This window comes from Passer domesticus, chromosome 12 (genome assembly GCF_036417665.1).
Source record: "Passer domesticus isolate bPasDom1 chromosome 12, bPasDom1.hap1, whole genome shotgun sequence".
Classification (NCBI taxonomy): domain Eukaryota; kingdom Metazoa; phylum Chordata; class Aves; order Passeriformes; family Passeridae; genus Passer; species Passer domesticus.
Window position 1 is genome coordinate 6,106,714 of NC_087485.1, and position 18,234 is coordinate 6,124,947.

Sequence of the window (18,234 nt, forward strand, 5' to 3'; positions counted from 1 at the left end):
CCAGTGGATGTAGAAAGACATAACGCAGTCCATGTCCCTCAGTTCCTCCACCCTTCCAAATCCTCACCCCCAAAGGCAAGCACATACGACGAGTCCTGTTTAAGTCACGTGTTTTACCAGGTCCAGGAAGACCTCAGATCCAAGGCCAGTCTGAAGATACTGATCCTCTGCAGCCCTGGGTGCCAGCAGGGATGTCTGAGAAGCCAAGAGAAAGTCTCTTGGCTCGGGTCCTTGAGATGCACCAGCACAGTGGCACAGTGTCCTTGCCCACGTCAGATGAAGCCAAAGGGGCTGGTCCCCCATGGCAGCTGAAGTCCCTTCTGTATGGAAAGGGCATCCACCCCACAGCAGGCGTTTGTGGGGCGGTGGCTGCAGTCCTCAGCACAGCGAGCAGGGCCCTGGCCCACAGGGCCAGGCAACAAGAACCGACAGCACAAGCGGGAAGGAGGGGTGACAGCAGGCTCAGAGCCCTCCTGCAGGGACAGGCCAGCACACAGAGCAGCCCAGAGCTGAGATGAAGAGCTGAAATGAAGCAGCTTTCCTACAGGGCTCTGTGGGCCCTCCACCCGCCAGGGCCCCTCACGCAGCACACACATCTCTCCACTCAGGTCCTCCATCCAGCCCGTAAGGCACAGGGCTGGGTGGGCGACCAGCCAGGCAGATTCCACTGCCCTACCGAGCTGGAGAGGGGCAGGGGGAAAGGACGGACACACGGAGAGATCTGAAATCCAGCCAGACCACGAGCAGGGGAAGCTTGGCCACCTGTATTTGTACATGAGGAGGTGGTGGCTGTTAGTCCAGGACAGCCATGAGGAGAAGCAGCTCCCGAAAGGCACTACCATGGCGGCCGCTGAGCCCAGACTTGTTCTTGACAACATTGCTGATGTTCTTCAGCTGCTTGTAGCACAACTTGCATTTTTGAAGCCTGGAAAAAAATGACAGCAGACACAGCATGAATCCCTAGTTGCCTGAGGTGTGGCATTTCCTGCAGTGCCAGAGACGACTCAAGCAGGAGAGAAATGCCCTGAAAATGGCCTGGAAGAGGCTGAAATATGAGCACAGCTCTGAGAAAGCACCAGGCATTCAGCCCACGTCCCGATGAGACAGGAGAACACCATCCACATAAGGGCTCTTTCAGCCCTCTTCCCCCTTTGGCAGTACACTCCAGAAAAAGAAGGTGCTGTTTTCCAAAAGCCAATTCCCAGAGAGGAGCTATCCTGTGAATGAACTCAAAATCCAGGGCCTGGCTACCAAATCATGTTTCTTGTGAGGCAGAGGGGAAAACCACAGGGTGGTTTTACTCCCGATACTTTGTTTAGGTATGACTCAATGCACAGAGGCAAAGGGAAAGGCAGTCCTTTTCCTCTGAGGAGGAGGGATTGCTGTTTGCAGACAAAGGGAAGGCATGTCCAGTCTGGCATCAGAACCCTGATGGCAAGGACAAAGCTCACCCAAGAGAAAGGCTGGTCCCAGGAGGGAGCAAGTGGAAGCATGTGCCTCACCTTTCCTCTCTGCTGATGTCCACTCCAACAGAAGGTGGTGCAGCGAGGATGTCTGTGATGAGTGGCAGGAATCTCTGGAGAATGAGTTTCAAGGATGTGCAGCCAGTCTGCACGTAACTGAAAAACAGAGAACCGGGTCCCACTTGAATGTCATTCCTGTCCCCCCAGCACACAGCCCTCAAACAACTCCACTCCACCACCTGTAACCAGGGAAGGAGAGCAACAGCCAAGTACCAACAACACGTCTGAGTTCCAAAGCTTTCACAAAGCAAGTCTGTTCCAAAGGTCCTGGCACATACCCCACACTAGTGGGACCTCTGCTCAAGGGCAGAGATGTCCTGCCAAGGGAACCTGGCAGGAACCTCTCTCCCAGAAGAAAGGAAGAGTAGAAATGCCATCCTAAGACAGGCTGCAATTTTTCCCCATAAAGATGAGTCCCCAGGGCTGTTGCAGGACTTCATTCCTTGTCCCAAGCTGACAGCTTCACTCCCAGCAGTGTGCAAAGCCCATTTGTTTTACATGACCCCTCCTGGCTGCCCTCTATGACAAATCCCACTACCCTGTTCTTCCTGCCCATGCATACTTTCTGTATTTTTTCCCACACACCTGGCAACTCCACCATTATTTTTCGCAGTGATTTCCTATGATTTTTCTTCAGGTAAAAAATACCAGCACACCTCTCCTATCACTACCTACACCCTGTCCCTCAAGCACACCATGTTCTTGAAGCCTCACCTTTCATATTTACTTTGGAGTAGTTTTTCTATCTGTGGCAGGACTATAGTACATAAATCCAGCTTCCAGAGAGACCTGAAAAGAAAATAACATATCCTGAGACTGAAGACTGAGGCTTTACAAAGCCAAGCTGACACAAATAATACTTCCTGGCAAAAGCCCAGACAGACACACTCAAGTTCACAGAGCAAGTTCACTGACTCCCCCTCGTGAGAGGAAGTGGCAGGTTCAGACATATTTCTTTGACTCTCAGGAGAATCACTTTATGAAGCCCCAAGACTTTGATTTTCCTTGGCCCCAAATAACTCCAGCAGTTATTGCCACTGCAGGCTGTATGTGACTACAAGCACATAAATTTCATGCTGCCATGGCCCACTGGACATGGGGCAGGTACAAGGCAGAGCTCCAAACTCCCAGCCAGGCAGCTCTCGCACATCCCAGGGGCTGACCCCATCCAGCACTCACGCTTTTTGGTTGACAATATTCAAGAGATCCACGACAACAGACAGATCATTGATTGCCACTGCAGAGTCCAGAGAGTTCTGAGAGAGAAGGGGAAGAAAAAGTCATCTATTGCAGAGGTCAAACTGGTTAGGCTAAGGCAAATTAGTATCTAGTGCTGCTTTTCCAAAACAAGGTAGAGGAAACATGAAGTTGGCCAGGGAAGAGAACTCTCTCATGGGAAAGTTTTCTCCATGTGAGTTTCTTTGTGACCATTCAGCTGCAGCACTCTGTGGTGCATCCCTGGGGACAAAAGCTGTGAGACCCTGTGTTTTCTATGAGGCAGAATCACCCCCAGAGAATCAAAGAGCTGCTCAGCTGCTCCCCTGGTGAGCCTCAGGCACCTCCACACGCTTGCCTTGATGTCACTGGTGCTCCACACAGCGCGCACGGCGTCCAGGTTCTTGTGGCGGCTGGTGAGCACCACGCACATGGTCTCGTGGCCCTTCCTGATCTGGGACATGGCCTCCTCATCCACCAGCTCCGTCTGGCTTTGGCTCTTCACAGCCTGCAAGTGCAGACACCAGTAACACAGCAGGATGGCACAGAACAGTGGGAGCATTCTCTGGCCTAGGTGAGAGCCAATTTTGGTGCAGAGATTGTCAGTGAATACTGACTTGCTTGTAAAAACCTTTTGAAATGGAAATGCTCAATTTGTTCTGATTTCAGTTACTGATTTCCTGCTTCTTCTACTACATCAATCACAAACATGTTTAAAGCTTTGGAAAAACTCTCAAAAAAGGTGAATTTAAAGTAAGTTTTCAAAACCAGTCGTTTTTGAATGAAGAAATGTTTTCACACAAACCCAATTTTCTTATGCATAACACTCGCCTGGGAACTGCAAGTTTCATTACAAAGCATAAATCTTACATAATTCATTAGACTCTCAATTTGCTTCCTGCCCAGGCCATGATAGAACCTACTTCATTTACTCACTTTTAGAGTTTGACATCATCAGGATGCTCTGGTCTTTCCCCCTTTTAGGACAAGGGAATACCCTCCCCAGGGGAGAGCAAGAAGCCTCCAAGATGCAAGAGACAGAGATTCCTGTGAAATTATTATGTACATGTAATGGCAGAGACTAATTTTTTTAATGAACCACTGTCTCACCCCTTGCTCTCTGCTTTGGTAAGAGCAGGGCTCAACTGTGCTGTATTCACATCTATCACTATGGGGCAACCCCTCTCTGATGCCACCCACCACAGACATAGGCTGGAAAACATTGTCCAGAGACACTTACTGGGAGAAAGTCAGAGGCCTTCAGTCCAATGGGCTCATTCCTGGCTGCAGGAATCACTGATGGCTCTGTTCTGCTCAAAGTTGAGGAGGCAATTGGTGGCCTCTGGACTGGATCAGGCTGCAGGAGAAATTGGGATAAAAGCTCTGGCAGGAACAGTTTGGCCCTAGTCTGATGATCTTTATTTCTGACCTGCTTTCTTCTCACTGCAGGGCCCTAACATAGAAACAGTCTGCAGTTTGCTAGCATAATTTAAGAGGCAATAAAGTGTCTCTCAGGTACACACCACGACATAATTAAGGTTTGTAAAGAAAATGGAGATGCCCCAGCAAAAGTGCCAAGTGATGTTATTGTTATCTGAAATTAGGGCAATGGGCTGTGGCCAGCCTGAAGGCTAAGAGAGAATTCTAAAGAAGCCAGTAAAACGAATACTGGCCCATCAGCTGCTGGCACTTTTGGCAACAAAACAGCCTCTGTTCAAGCATTTGTAGAAACCTGGCACTTGATTCTCTGAGTGCCCCAATTTTGAGATGCAAGGAGAAGCACCACTGCAAGCACAAGCAGCAAAGTAAAACAACAGAGCCTGTTGGAGGCTTGGCCTTGGTTCCACTGCTAAGGCAAGACACTTGGCAGCACAAAGCCTGGAGCTGCACTTTTACTGCCCTGCAGTGAAGGAACCAGCCTGAGCAGAAATGACAAATTCTCCAGCTCTGTACATTGCTCACAGAGGGAGCAGGAGCACAGATTCACAGAGCACACAGAACGTACGGGCTCCTGCTTTGGCAGCGAGGTCTGCACATCCACAGCTTGGCTGGGCTTCACTGCTTCCTTTGCAGTTCCAGGCTCTGCCGAGAGGGAGAGAAGTGGGAAAGCAGAAACTGATTGGTACTTTCAAGAGTAACTTGCTGTTCAAGAGTACTCCTTGCTATACTGCAAGGAGTAATTTCTGCCTTCAGGCAGCTCTCCCTCTTTTGAGGGCCATTACCCCATCCCCACCAGGGGGTCATTTCCATACTCACCATCCTCAGGAGGGGCAGGAAAGGGCTCATTTCGAGGAGGAGTTCGGCCTACAGAAAAAGATTTAAATAATAAACACATGAAGGAGCATCCAAGGCTACAGATAAATGGCAAGTCAACCTTGGAGCAGAGAAATCTCCAACAACTCCACACGAGGATAATCAGTGATACAACAAGCAGAGTTATCTCCTTTGGAACCTTGACACTATTGTTGAGTTTAGCTAAAAGCTTTCAGCCTTCATGGATTGAAGGGACAAAACTGACCCCTGTGGTTCACTGCTGCTGTAGAGGTGTGAAGTGTGAGACAAGGCACTGTCGCAACAAATGATATTAGGAAAAATCCACCTCCTGGTATTGATTTATATAAGTAAACAAAAATAATGCAATGAATTCCTCAGAAAGAGTATCTCATTTTTATCATTTGCATAAAAATGAGATACAGACACTGCACAATGTCTCCTAAACAAGAAGTCTTTGCTTTAACAAAACATTTTGTCTTTCCTTCTTTAATGAAGACTGCTGATCTTATACATACCAAAATTCTAAACTAACAAAATTCCCTTAACACTCTAATCAGAATAGGAAGGAGGCATATTTACAATGAAGCTCTGGATTCTGAGCCAGGCTTCAGACATCACAGTACCCTAGTAAAGGTGCCTCCTTTACATCATTCGCCATCATGATCTGTGCATCAGTGCCCAAACACAGAATGTTAAAGAAAAGCTTTCTAAATTCTCCAGTCACAGGTGGAGAGTGAAGCCTCTCAGGTGGAGGTGAAGCCTCTGTTACAGAGAGGTGAAGCCTCTGTTACAGTAAGGCAAAGGTCAGTTCTATCGAATCAGTTTAGCACCCTGATCTCAAACCCAAACACTACTCAAAAGCACTGTAAACCCTGGTACTGACAGATTGCATTCTTGGGCTGGAAGATCTCTTTGTAATCCTCCTGGTTCTGGATCTCAGCCTTTGATTCCTTCTCATCCCGGTCATCTTCACTGCTAGGACTGTGCCTCTCACTCTCCGAGTTGTGCTTCACTCTGCTGTGGAAAAAGAGTTGTTGTCAGGGGAAGCTATATTGTCAGAGAGAGAGAACACTGAGCCTGGGACATTTCCTTAAAATCTGGAAGCTCAACAAGCCAGCAGACTGCCTCACCTCTGTGGCTTGCTGCAGCTCGTTGAGGGCCTGTCATAGATGCGGCGAAGGGAGGACCCTGTGGGGGTGGGTGGCACAAGAGGCTGGTCGTCCCTGATCAACCCATGAGGAACAGAATCTGACTTTGGGACTCTGCTGAGATCCACAACGAAGGAAGAGACTGTGCTTTGTGCAAAGGAAACTCCTATCTGCAGAGGCAAAAGATCAAGATAATTCACCAAGGAGTGGGGGTGCACACCAGCCCTTTTGAGAACAGGCATGATGGAGTGACCCTGAGCAACTGTGCTTGAGGACTGCTCAGGTCAGTTTTGCAGATTTTTCAACCTGAAGTTGCCAGCAATTTTGAAAGGCTTGGATAAAACTTTTGCCAAGCATAGCTTCTAAATACTAGTCAAACTAAGCTCCAGTTCTTTCCTCCAGAAGCCAGAGACACAAAGTGGAGCACAAGGCACACAGCCTTTGGGCATGCTACAAGCCCTGACACAAGCTTACAGGTCTAAAGGCCTGCAAGGAGGCAGCAGGATTTTATCTTGTGTTTCACAGCTGCCTACCCCTGCCCCAGGAGCAGTGGCTTACCAGCTGGTTGTTGCTGATAGACAAGTCAGCTACTTTTCCCCAGTTCACCAAGACCACATCAAAGCAGCGCTCTGGCTCCCAGCCGTACACGCGCAGCGAATCCTGGAAGCCGCTGTACAAGCAGCAGCCATCCGGGTTGAAGAGCACACACCTGGCAGGGAGGCAGGAGGAGAATCAGGCACAGCATTCCCACCTTGTAGATCCACAGAGTCCCTCTGGATCTCTGACTACACTGAACACCTTCAGTTTTGTTTCTAACAATGAACCTCACAGCGTGGTGTTCACCTGTGCAGTAATTCCAGCAGCCCAACTTCTCCCCAGTAAAGTCTCTCTCTGAGGAAACCCCCCCTTCACCCCACATTTAGTCTCTGCCTAGCACATTTCAGTAGGAATTTAATGTACCTGACAGGAGTGGCCTCCTCTTCAATACAGCTCACAACTTGAAACTTCTCCAAGTCCCAGAACCGAACAGTCCTGTACACACAACACAACAAAATTCATTGCTTGTCGCTCTAGAAATCACACTAGGATCCAGATTTTAAACAGAACACTAACAGTTAGAATGACTTTTGCTGTTGTGCACATACAGTGAGCCTACACAGAAGGCTGGTCTAGCTAAGATCTATAAATTCAGACAAAGATACTTAGAGGCTCTAGACACAGACAGGCATTTAGAGCCAGCCCAGAGCTAAGAGAACACCCTGCCAGCTGAGCCTGCTGTTCACACAGGATGTCAGCTGGATTTGGGAGAGGCTTGGGGCTACACATTGGTTTCTAGTGTGGCAGAAGGTGCCATCAGTTTTGGATGAGAAGGGAAGATCTCCATGTTCTGCCCATCACAGATGTCATGTCCTGCTGTCTAATGTCTGACTCTTGCAATGGCAGGTTTAAATTGAGTGACATTCCTCTTGACATGCCCTTCTTACAAGGAAGGGCATCAGGAAATGGAACAGACAAATACATTTCCCTTCTTTCTCCCTCCCATTATGTACCTGTCAGAGCTGCCAGAAGCCAAAAGGTACTCATTGGGATGGAATTCAACAACGTTTACTGGGCCAGTGTGTCCTGTAAACTCAAACATTAACTTCCCAGCAGTCAGATCCCACAGCTGAAAGAAGAAAAGAACAGAGACTCTTGAAGAGATTAAATGTTAGAGATTTCCAATACACCTGGGATTTCCTTGTACTGGTAACCTTCTAAAACTTCCCCCCCACCCAGACAGACCCAAGTCTGTCAAAGAAAGCAATAATCAGGGAAAGAGGACCATCCAAATCAATTAAGGCTTTGTTTTGTTGGGTTTTTTCCTTTTTTTTTTGCATTATCTTTCATTTTCCATGTAACTTGTCCCCTAGAAGTTTCTGGTTTATATTTAGAGACTGAGACAAAATATAGCAGTTCCATCTGTCCCCACAGACTGTATCTCAAAAGTGAACAAACAAAAATTCAAAAGCTCTGAATCCCTTAGCAATTCCTTCTTCCTGTGCTTCACTCCCCACTTGAAAATGCAATGAAATAACTGATCAGTTAATTTCATGTGAAACTGAAAATAAAATCAGTCCTTGATCTTCATTCCTCCATACTCCATGTGAAACAACTGAAGTCACCACTTCAGTCAATACTTTTCTGAACTCCTCCTCTTGCTCTGCTCAGTCCTGACAGCAATTTTCAGTCTGATAATCACATGTAATGTGTATAACACAAACAGAGCCAGAAATTAGTCTGGTGAAGCAATGTCCTGTGGACAACTCATTCTACAGGGTTTACTGAGGCAAACATTCAGGTATCACAACTCTACTGCCATCAAAACATTTATTTTTCTGTGCATAGTCTTTCCCAATGTGCCTGCTGGATAAGGGCATTTCAACCCTTGCAGCTCTTCCATGGGTGTTGTGGGCCATCACACAGGATCCCCACAAGAAAACCAATCTCTGCAAAGCCACAGGGCTCAGCCAGCTGCCAAATGAACTAAGGGTATTTATGCCTGGTAAAAAGACAATCCCAGCATTCCCATGTGCCACAAGCACATAAGGAAGGTGTCACAATAAATTACCTTTACAGTGTGATCATCAGCAGCAGAGGCCACCCATTTCCCATCAGGGCTGAAGCGGAGACAGCGAACTGCTTCTGTGTGACCCTGGAATGAGGAAAACCAATATTCTGGCTTTTGTCTTTCAATCCTATACAATGCAATAGCCCAAAACCAATTAAGTGTTTTACAGAGCTCACAGCTGGCAGAACACAACACTGTACTCAAGACACTACGCCCAGCCACACTAAATGTGTGTAGTCTCTCTCACCTAGTCATTTATGCCATCAGTTTTAAGTATGGTAAATACAGATCTGGCTTCACTAATAAGGATCAGTTCTAAATTACAGATTTACATATGGTCAGATAGAAGTGCTGTGACACTTAGTCTCTGGTTTGTACATGAAATTAATATACAGCAAGTTCTTCAGATAAAAACAGGTCCCAAGAACAGAACCATTTCAGCACAGTGGTAACACCATTAAGAATATAAAGAAACCCTCATGGATGCTTTCCTCCCCCACCAAAGCCATCCACACTATAGCACATGATACCCATTGATATCCTACAATACCCATCTCATATTCCCACACAGCTTGCAGAGGCCTGCTGAGGTTTGCCAGGCCACAAATCACACAGATCTTATTTTCATGCTGGAAAACCAGGAAGCTCATTGTACATAATCACATTTAGGTTTGCTCACAAGTCCTCAAAATAAATATTTCTCCCCTCTTTTCAAAACCTAATGAAATATTTTACCTTGAATGTGAAGATACAGCCTTTTCTTCTTACATCCCAGAGCTACAAGGAAGAAAAACAAACAAATAGTATGGTTAGAGCAGTATCAAACAAATGGTATGTTTAGAGCAGTATGTTGGGAGCTCAAGGGTCCTGCCAGAACAAGGAATCTGTGTCACCAAGCTAACAGACACTGCAGAATGAATGGGCTGCTGAACCCCTGCAGGCCTTAGGGGTATTTTCTAACTCCCCAAGTGAGAATCACTCCTGGAAGGTGTCTCTTACTACAGCAGCTCAGTTCTGACAGTCAAACACAGTCTGAGGAAGCAAATACAATCCACAGCAACCAGGACATCTGTGCTTGCTGACACCAGGTCTTGGCTGGCACCTTACTCAGAGCCACATTCCACACCAGAGGAGTCACATTCATGAGCTGGCTGTGAAAATACACACACGGATTTCACAAGCACTCACAAACACACCTGCCCACACATGGAAATGATGATGTGCAGCATCCACCAACAGCTTGACACAAAACGTGTTCTGGCACTCTTCAAAACAAAGACACCGCAAGTACAGAGGGAAATCTCTGGTGGAAGCTGGGTTTTACCTTAATGTTGGTGTCCAAAGAGCCAGATGCCACAAAGCTTCCAAAAGGATGGAAATGAAGGCTGCAGATATTTGCTTTGTGACCTGGTAGGGTACGAAGAACTGGGAAAAGGAGAGGCAGAGCAGAGAGAAGGAATAGGGGGAAAATATTTAATAGTTCATTTCCACCAGACACCAGGCAGAAGTGTAGCCACATTATCCCCACCATTATGGAAATACACATTATTTTGTAGAAATGCCTCTGACTTGATCCCAGCAATGCAAAGAAACAGCAATAGAAAGCCCATGATCAATGAACTTAATGACAGTCCTGTCCTTAGGTATGGAAACTACAGACAGAACTCCAAGGATCTCCATTCTGAACATGAGGCAGCTGGCAGGCAGTGCCTCTTTCCATTTGTTACACAGACAGCAAAATGGGCCAGAGGAGGAACAGTTTTGGCTGGGAAGTGAAGTGAAACAGTCTTGACTGCCTGCAGCATTCACCTTGCAGTTATTAGACAGACCCTTTCCCAGGACTCTGCACCCCATCCAGGCACCACCTCTGAGGTTCCAATATTCACCCTGGAGTCCTTCAACTGCCCCTTGAAAGAATCACCACAAAGACAGGAAATGGATGCTCAGGAAGCAGGAGACAAAGAAACGATCAGTGTTTCAGCAAGTCATCAAGTAACACCCCCTGTAATTCTGGAAACCAGCAAGGACCAGTAGAACTGGTACATCATATCTCGGGAAGCAGTGACAAATGCAGAACTCAACTCTAAGAAAAACTGCTCAGATAATAACAAGGGCAATCCCTCTCCCTCATCCATCAGCTGGAACAAGCTGATGATTCCCCTGGCAGAAATTAGCTCTTGAGCCAGAGCTGGAGTGGTCATTTGCACAGACACAGGCTCATAGGTCTTCTAATAAATGCAGCCAGATCAGCTACTCCCCATAGGCAGAGCCAAACTATTCCATAACTGAGCTGATTCTGTCTGAATGACATCAGTGCTTTCCATTATTGATGCTGCCTGTGGTTTGCCTCCTTAGCTCAGCCAGTGTAAGTCTATTTTCACTACACATTCCTTCTATGAACAAGTAGTAACCTATAAGAAATATTGGGTCATTTTCTGGTATTCCTGCTGGAATGCACTCAAGTGATTTATGATACGTTTGCAAACTCATTCTAGGATTTGAGGAAAATGCAATAAATAAAGCATGACTCAACAGTGGCCTTTAAAGGATCAGAGCTTGATGAGTTCATAGCTTTTACAGTTTATTAAAAATTAGGTCTTTGTCTATTTATGTGGCCATGCAAGAGCAGGAGAGCAGAAAAATTGCTAGAGGAAAAAAGTTAGAACCTAAGAACAAGAAGACAACAAGCAGAGGATTCCTGCATTTATGCAGAACCTAATAAACTTAAAACTTCCAATGTGGTTTGGGATCCTTTTATTAAAGTTGACAATTCTAAGTTGAGACTCTGAATACAAATTATATATGCCTAGTTATCTGTATGTGCATGGAAACTGATGTGGAATACAGATTTTGACACACTCAGGTCAAAACCATAGAAACCAGTTCCTTAGATCAGTGTCCTCAAAACATGTGCAAATTTCTGCTCAAGCATGAATACACAGCTCTATACCCTCAGCAGAAGGGCAAAAAATAGATGCAGATGAAGATGAAAGCAATACCAGGCTCCTGTTCCTTCTTAAACCAGGAACCTTCTGGGTCAGTGTAGGCATTACACATAAGGATTCCCCAAACAGTGTGCATGACCAGAAGCAAAAACTCATGGGCACATACCTTTGGCAGCTTCCAGGTCCCAAACTCGGATGGAGCCTGAGCGGGACCCTGCAACTATGAGCTTCTCATTTGGGTTCACCTGCAGGCTCTCGATGGGGGTTGTGTGGCCTGTCAAGCTCTGCAAAGAAAACCAGCAGGGTCAGGCAACAGCTGCTGGCACAGCCCTGCAGGAACCATGGCACTGTTCAGAGCCCACTCTTTAGCCAGGAGCTGGGCCCACCTGGCTGTGCCACAGTCCTTTCTCCTCAGCAGAGGAAAAAGGGTGGCACAGCACTCCAAAACCCATCACTGCACCCAGCACAGCACACCTGTATTCCCACATTATCTTTGGAATCACTTTCTGGGGCACACTGACTAAGTTTTAAAGGATGCATCAACAGAGACACAGGTAGTTAAACATTAGGTGTGGATGCTCAGACAAGGCTGACACATTCTTACATCATAAAAATTATGCTGTGGTAGCACAATGGCACCGTGTTTGCTCTAAATGGGTCATGTAAGTGTCATGAACCAGTTACAAAATCCAAGCAAGAGCAAAAGCAGGGCTGCTTTGAAACCTTCACAAAAGCACGGAGCCATAGGTTGCTGCCAGCAATGGATGTCACAGTGATAGCATGGTGCTAATACTGAATTACTGACTTGAGGCATAAGGTAGTAATTCACATGAGGTTCCCTTCATCCTTGAGCACCTGAAAGCTTACAAATTATATTAGCATTTTGAAAAGGCCCATATTTTAGTAAAACACAAGAATATTTAAAACTAGCTCTAGAAAACAAATCCCACCATTGCAGACTTTCTGCTTGCCAAAAAAGCAGTATTCTCTGCTTTAGTCCATCCTCAAATGTCTTTTTAAATAGCTACACCAGCTCTGTGCCTCCCACACACATACAGAGGCTGGGAATGCCAGTTGGAAGCTGCCTGTTCTAATGGAGCTTTCTTAGGAAACCATGTGCAATTGAAATCCTTTATAAAATCCACAGCAGCAACTGCCATTACTTAAACCAAGTGACAACCATCACACTTAAACCAAGTCCCAATGTTACTTGAAGAGTTCCTCTTCTCCCTCTTTCCCAACACAAACATCCATAATATATTTATATTATAATATAAACATTAAAAATGAACTTCAGAGGACAACCCCAAAAAATCAAGATTCTTTTGATATACAAGAATGGCACAAGCAGCTTCAGTCCCTGCCTCTCAGAAACAGCAGCTCTCAGTGTCTGTGGTTCCAGGAAGCACAGGAGAGGTGCAGCTCTGCCACCACAGAAAGGTACAGGGTTAGTCCTTCAACTTTCTTCTCTAGTAAGGCAACAGTCCAGTTTCAAACTGGAGTCATGCCACCACCAAGGGCCTGAACAGACACTGCTTAACTACACTATGCAAAAGCACAGCCCTGCTAAAGGTGATCATTCATAGACTTAATGAACAGAAAAATAAAGTGGACAAATTCTCCTTTTCGCCTTTTTGACCTGCCTTTCCTGGTTCTTTTCTCACAAGGCTCACACTGGCTAGAGCAACGCCTTTGATACCACAACATTATTGTGTTGTTAATTAAACAAATGACACGAGATGTGCTAAAGCTGATTTTATACAACCCACGCAAAGTGATGCAGGATAGATATCTGTTAAATTTATATTTATGATGCTCTTTAGTGATCAGTCCTGGGTAACCCTACCCTTGCTAACACCCTGCAACCAGAGTTACTCCTCCCCAGCCTACAGCAAACTATTGTGGCAACCTTCATGGTGACAGTTAGGGCACAGGTGGGAATGCATCCTGCTGTGACTGCAAAACCCAGGGTACAAAACCGGCCCCTGTAGCCTGCACTGTAAACCCAGCTGGTCTTGTACAAAACTGTTCCTTTAATTATTTGTAGCCTGGTAATATAATAAAGCAGAGTATTTATTATCTGAGTAAGCACTGGTCCAGCTCCAGCATTCCCACAATGTCTCTAGAGCAGTGGTCTCAGCAGGCACCCAGTTCTGTCCCTATCTTTAGCTAGAATCTGGTTACACAGCTTTGTGTTGGCAAACTCCATTCAGAAGTCCCACAGGCTCCACCCCAACAATCTCTCCCCTCATTCTCTACCCTCCAAACCTCAGAATGAATATTCCCATCTCCCAGAAGCTGAAAACAGGCCTGTTCTTACCATGATGCAGTTGGGCTTGCTAACTGACCATATGTTGACCCGACAGTCGTCTCCTCCAGTGGCCAGCATCCGGCCTGAACCTTTTCCCAGGACTACTGAGGATACATTGCTGCTGTGGGCCATGATCTCTTCTGCACAAAACAAAGCAAACACTCATTACACATCAGTTATAAAAATTTCCATCCCATCCCTCCAAAAGGTCTAAAAACAATTCTTTCTCCAGAAACACTTTCCAGTTTCCACTGGACAAGCTGCAGCAGCCCCCTGTTCAGATAAGAAGTCACATTATTATCTTGCTTTGAACAGTCCTTCTTGGCCCTTCCTGCTGCACTTAAAACATCTGCTGACCAAAGTTTCACAACTCCAGTGCTCACATGGCTCACAAAAAGCATCTTCTCTCATTTGCAGCAGCTCAGGAGCTTTTGAAGATTTGCTCAAGTGCAGCAAGGCACTTTACCTGCAGTAATGCACAGCAGCCAGAGTGATCTAGTGAAAGGCCCTCTAATCCTGTTCTAGAGAGCAGCAGCAGACAGTCCAACCTGAAAGGAACTGGCAGAGGAGCAGCAGTACAGTTTGTCACCTTACCCATAAAAAAGCCAGACTCAGCAGTGGGGAGAGGTGGAGCTCCTTTCTCTGAGCTTTGGCAGAGACTTTGCTACATCCTCACTAGGGAACACAGGCAAAACTGAGCACTGCAGGGCATGCAGCTGTGACACAGGAGGGTGAACATCCATGAAATGGGCAGAAAACAACAAATCTGACTGATGCTAAATGACTGCTAAAAAACTGGGAGCTGAGGGGATGCTCTGACACTGCAACAACAGAACTCTATGGAAACCTCATCATAAAGAAACCAATTTGGGGCAAAAAAAGAAGCAAAATTAGCATATTTGCTTACACACCTCACAGTGGAATTTAAAATTCATTCAGAATTTTGGCAGGGGGTTTTGGCAGATGCATCTATCAATATCTTCATCTAACTGTTCTCTTCTTTAAAACATCACAGGATTTGCATGCCTCATAGTTATGAAACTGCAAAAATGGTTATGAGTCTGTAAAAAGGCTAGGTAGCATCAATTCAGCTTTCATTCAGATTGTTTGGCTGGGAGGAGCAATGTGATCATTTTACATGCAACACTAATCCAAAAGGATTTTAGATGGCTGCAATAATAATTACAGGTACTTTGATCTCAAACTCTCAGGAGTGTTTTTTTGAAAGCAAAACTGCGCAACTTTCACTTGGGCTGGAGAAACACCTTTCAAATTACAAAGGTGACTGGACCCTAAATTACATGTGAAGGGCAAATCCGAAAATACACCTGCATTGTGTCGAAAGACCAAACTTCCACATAAAAATGCCAAAACAAAGCCTGTATGGATATACAGACTAGAAGATAACCAAAAGTACAATTAGCATTACTAGACCAACTCACTAGGTAAAATTGCAAGGACAGATGCTGAGCATTGCTGTTGAAATGAGTGTGTCAGCAGCTCCTCTTTTTCCCATCTTGATTTTCTTCTTAATAATATATTGTAAGTTTAAAAGTCATTGTGGAATGACTGAGTCTCTTCCTAAAAGCCAGGTGACAAACTGATGTCTGCCTTGGGCAGAGAGGTTCATTTGCTCTCCCTTAAACCCACAAATTTTTTATTTAATGGAGTTCTTGTCACCAGCTATCACCTACCAGCCCAGTATCACACAACTCCTAATTAGCATTGGTGAAACATCCCTAACATTCAGAATGCTTTTCCCCCTAAAGAGGATGCTAAGATGGGGCAGCATCCAGCAAAAATGAAGATAAGAACCTCTCTGCCCACCTAGGGAGAATGGGGATGGACAGACTTTCAGCTCTTCCTGCAATTGGAGTTTCAGGGATGGGAAGATAACAGCAAACTGGCTTTCTGCTCAGAAAGATACAAAATTCCTCAGTCAGTAATCTCAGATGATTTCACGTGTTACCAGCCAAGGACACTATTTCCGACAGCCAGTTTCCAGAGCCCACTCACTGACTAAAGCAACTGATCACATCCTATTGCTTCTAGGCATTCCTCAATGAAATAACTCATCAGTGACCAGACAGAAATTGACAGTCAGCAACTGTCCACTGCTCCTTCAGAGGATGAATAATGGACATGGAACCACCAGATTCTTACTGTCTCTTGCAAAGCAATTTCAAAGAGTGTGTGACACAGAGGCCCTGCAAAGATCACCTCATTCCTCCTGCAGCAGAGAGCTCAGTGAACCCTCTGTACAAGTACCAATGAGGGACAACTCCATAGAGGCTAAGTTTGAGGCCTCCTCCCTGACACTGAGGGGATGCCCCATCATAACCTGGCTCTCAAGAGCAGCTTCCATTGAATGACAGAATATTCTGAGTTGGAAGGGACCCACAAGGACCATCAAGTTCTACCTGACCCACAATGACCATCAAGTCCCACTCCTGCTTGTCCTACACAGGACAATCCCCCCTTGGCCTGAGAGCCTTGGCCAAATGCAAGCTTGGTGCTGTAAAAAGTTCTCTGGGGAGCCTGCTCCTGCTCCTGTGAAGAACTTTTTCCTAATCTTCAACCTAAACATCCCCTGGCACAGCTCCAGAGGCTCACTCAGGCCCTTTCACTGGTCACAGACAGCAGAGACCAGAGCTGTCCCTCCAATGCACTCATGAAAAAGCTGCAGCTCATGATAAGCTCTGCCCTCAGTCTCCTCTTCTCCAGGCTCAACAAGCCAAGAGACCTCAATCACTCCTTTGCATGCCTTCCCCTCTAGACCCTTCACCATATTCACAGCCCTTCTTCCGATGCCCAGGTGCAGCAAGTCACTCCAAGCAGCAAAGCTCCCCAAAAACTTTATATCCTTCTTAAACTGTGGTGCCCAAAGCTGCTCCCAGGACTCGAGGTGGGACTGCACCAGCACAGAGCAGAGTGGCACCATCACCTTTCTCAATGCACCCCAGGGCACAGCTGGCCCTTTGGGCTACCAGGGCACACTGGTGATTCATTTTCAACTTGACATCGACCAGGAACCCCACACCCCTTTGTGTGGGACTGCTGTCCAGCCTCTCATTCCCCAGCCTCTCCGCACATCCAGGTGCCCATCCCTCGCTGCCTCGGCTGTTCTCGCACTACAGCAGAGCCATGTGGGGTTAGACAGGCACTTAGCCTAGCGCTGCAGCAACTATCCGGAAAAAATAACGACAGCGACCCTTTGAAAGCAGCACCGACGAGGCCACGCTATTCACTGTGCCGCTATGTTCTCCGACAGGGCTTCCAGGAGTTCGAGATTCCAGCCAGCGATGCAGAAGGAGGGCAGGGGCACCGCAGGCAGGGCAGGGTGAGGCGGCTCCCACCCCTCCCGCCGCCCCGCCCGGCACTCACGCAGCTTCCATGCCGTCTTCGTGGTGACGGCCACGGCCATGGCTCAGCGCGGCGCCTTCCTCCTCCCGGCGGGGCTCCGCTAGCGCGTCCTTCGGCCAGGCCGTGCACCGGGGCTGCCCCGGCCGTCCTGCGGGCGCTCACGCACGGTCACGGCGAGACTCTCCTGCGAGGCGGCGCGGCGGGGGACGAGGCCTCACGGCTGACGAACATCACGGGACGGCAGCGCTGCTCGGGGCGAGGCCGATCGGCTGCACGCCGGCGGCGGCGGGGCCCGGCAGTACCGGAGCGGACCGGGACCCCCGCCCGCCACCGCCCCGCAACCGGCCCTTCACAGCAACCCGCGCCGCGCCGGCCGGTTGCCCGGGCTCCGCGCGCCGCTCGGCCAATAGGAAGCGAGGGCGGGGTGGTTGCCATGGCGACGGCTGCGCGGCCGCCACTCGCTGAGCGGCTTCTTGGCGGAGCCCCGCGGGCGCGGCCAATGAGGAGGCGGCGCTCTGCATGGGCGCCGCCATTTTGCGGGGCCGCCCTGAGGGGCGGGGGCCGGGCCGCTCCCGCTCTGCGGCCGCTCCGGAGCTGCCGTGAGGCGGCCGGCGGCTCTCCCGGCCTCGCAGCTCACGGCCCGCCGAGGGTTGGGGCCGGCGTGTCCTGTTAGGCCGTTCACGTGTGTCTCGGGCACAGCCCCGGTGCGAGCGGGACTCTTGCGAGGCTTCTGTCGCTCTCCCGCCCGGCTGAGGGGCGGCCGCGCCGCTTGTGCGTGTTTCTCGCAGTCTTTGAAGCCGATTGCTCCATCAGCAGAGAAAAATCTAATTAATTTGACGCTACTCTT

The 18,234-nt window shown here is 47.7% G+C and overlaps 1 protein-coding gene across 2 annotated transcripts; it reads right to left on the reverse strand.

Moving 5' to 3' along the window:
• Positions 1 to 749: 749 nt before the first annotated feature.
• Positions 750 to 17,830, reverse strand: KATNB1 (katanin regulatory subunit B1). Of its 2 annotated transcripts, none has more exons than XM_064387191.1 (19): positions 17,409 to 17,830; positions 14,034 to 14,164; positions 11,880 to 11,997; positions 10,093 to 10,193; positions 9,504 to 9,545; positions 8,769 to 8,852; positions 7,711 to 7,826; positions 7,121 to 7,192; positions 6,719 to 6,869; positions 6,143 to 6,330; positions 5,896 to 6,026; positions 4,995 to 5,042; positions 4,744 to 4,820; positions 3,979 to 4,095; positions 3,097 to 3,246; positions 2,703 to 2,779; positions 2,238 to 2,312; positions 1,503 to 1,619; positions 750 to 925 (listed from the first exon to the last, which is right to left on the reverse strand). In XM_064387191.1, exons 1-19 carry the CDS (start codon positions 17,446 to 17,448, stop codon positions 793 to 795), a joined length of 1,968 nt encoding a protein of 655 aa, XP_064243261.1. In that variant the 5' UTR covers positions 17,449 to 17,830; the 3' UTR covers positions 750 to 792. The 2 variants fall into 2 exon arrangements, with proteins under 2 accessions (XP_064243261.1, XP_064243260.1); XM_064387190.1 differs by having other exon boundaries at positions 5,896 to 6,029; positions 17,409 to 17,825.
• Between the last annotated feature and the right edge of the window lie 404 nt (positions 17,831 to 18,234).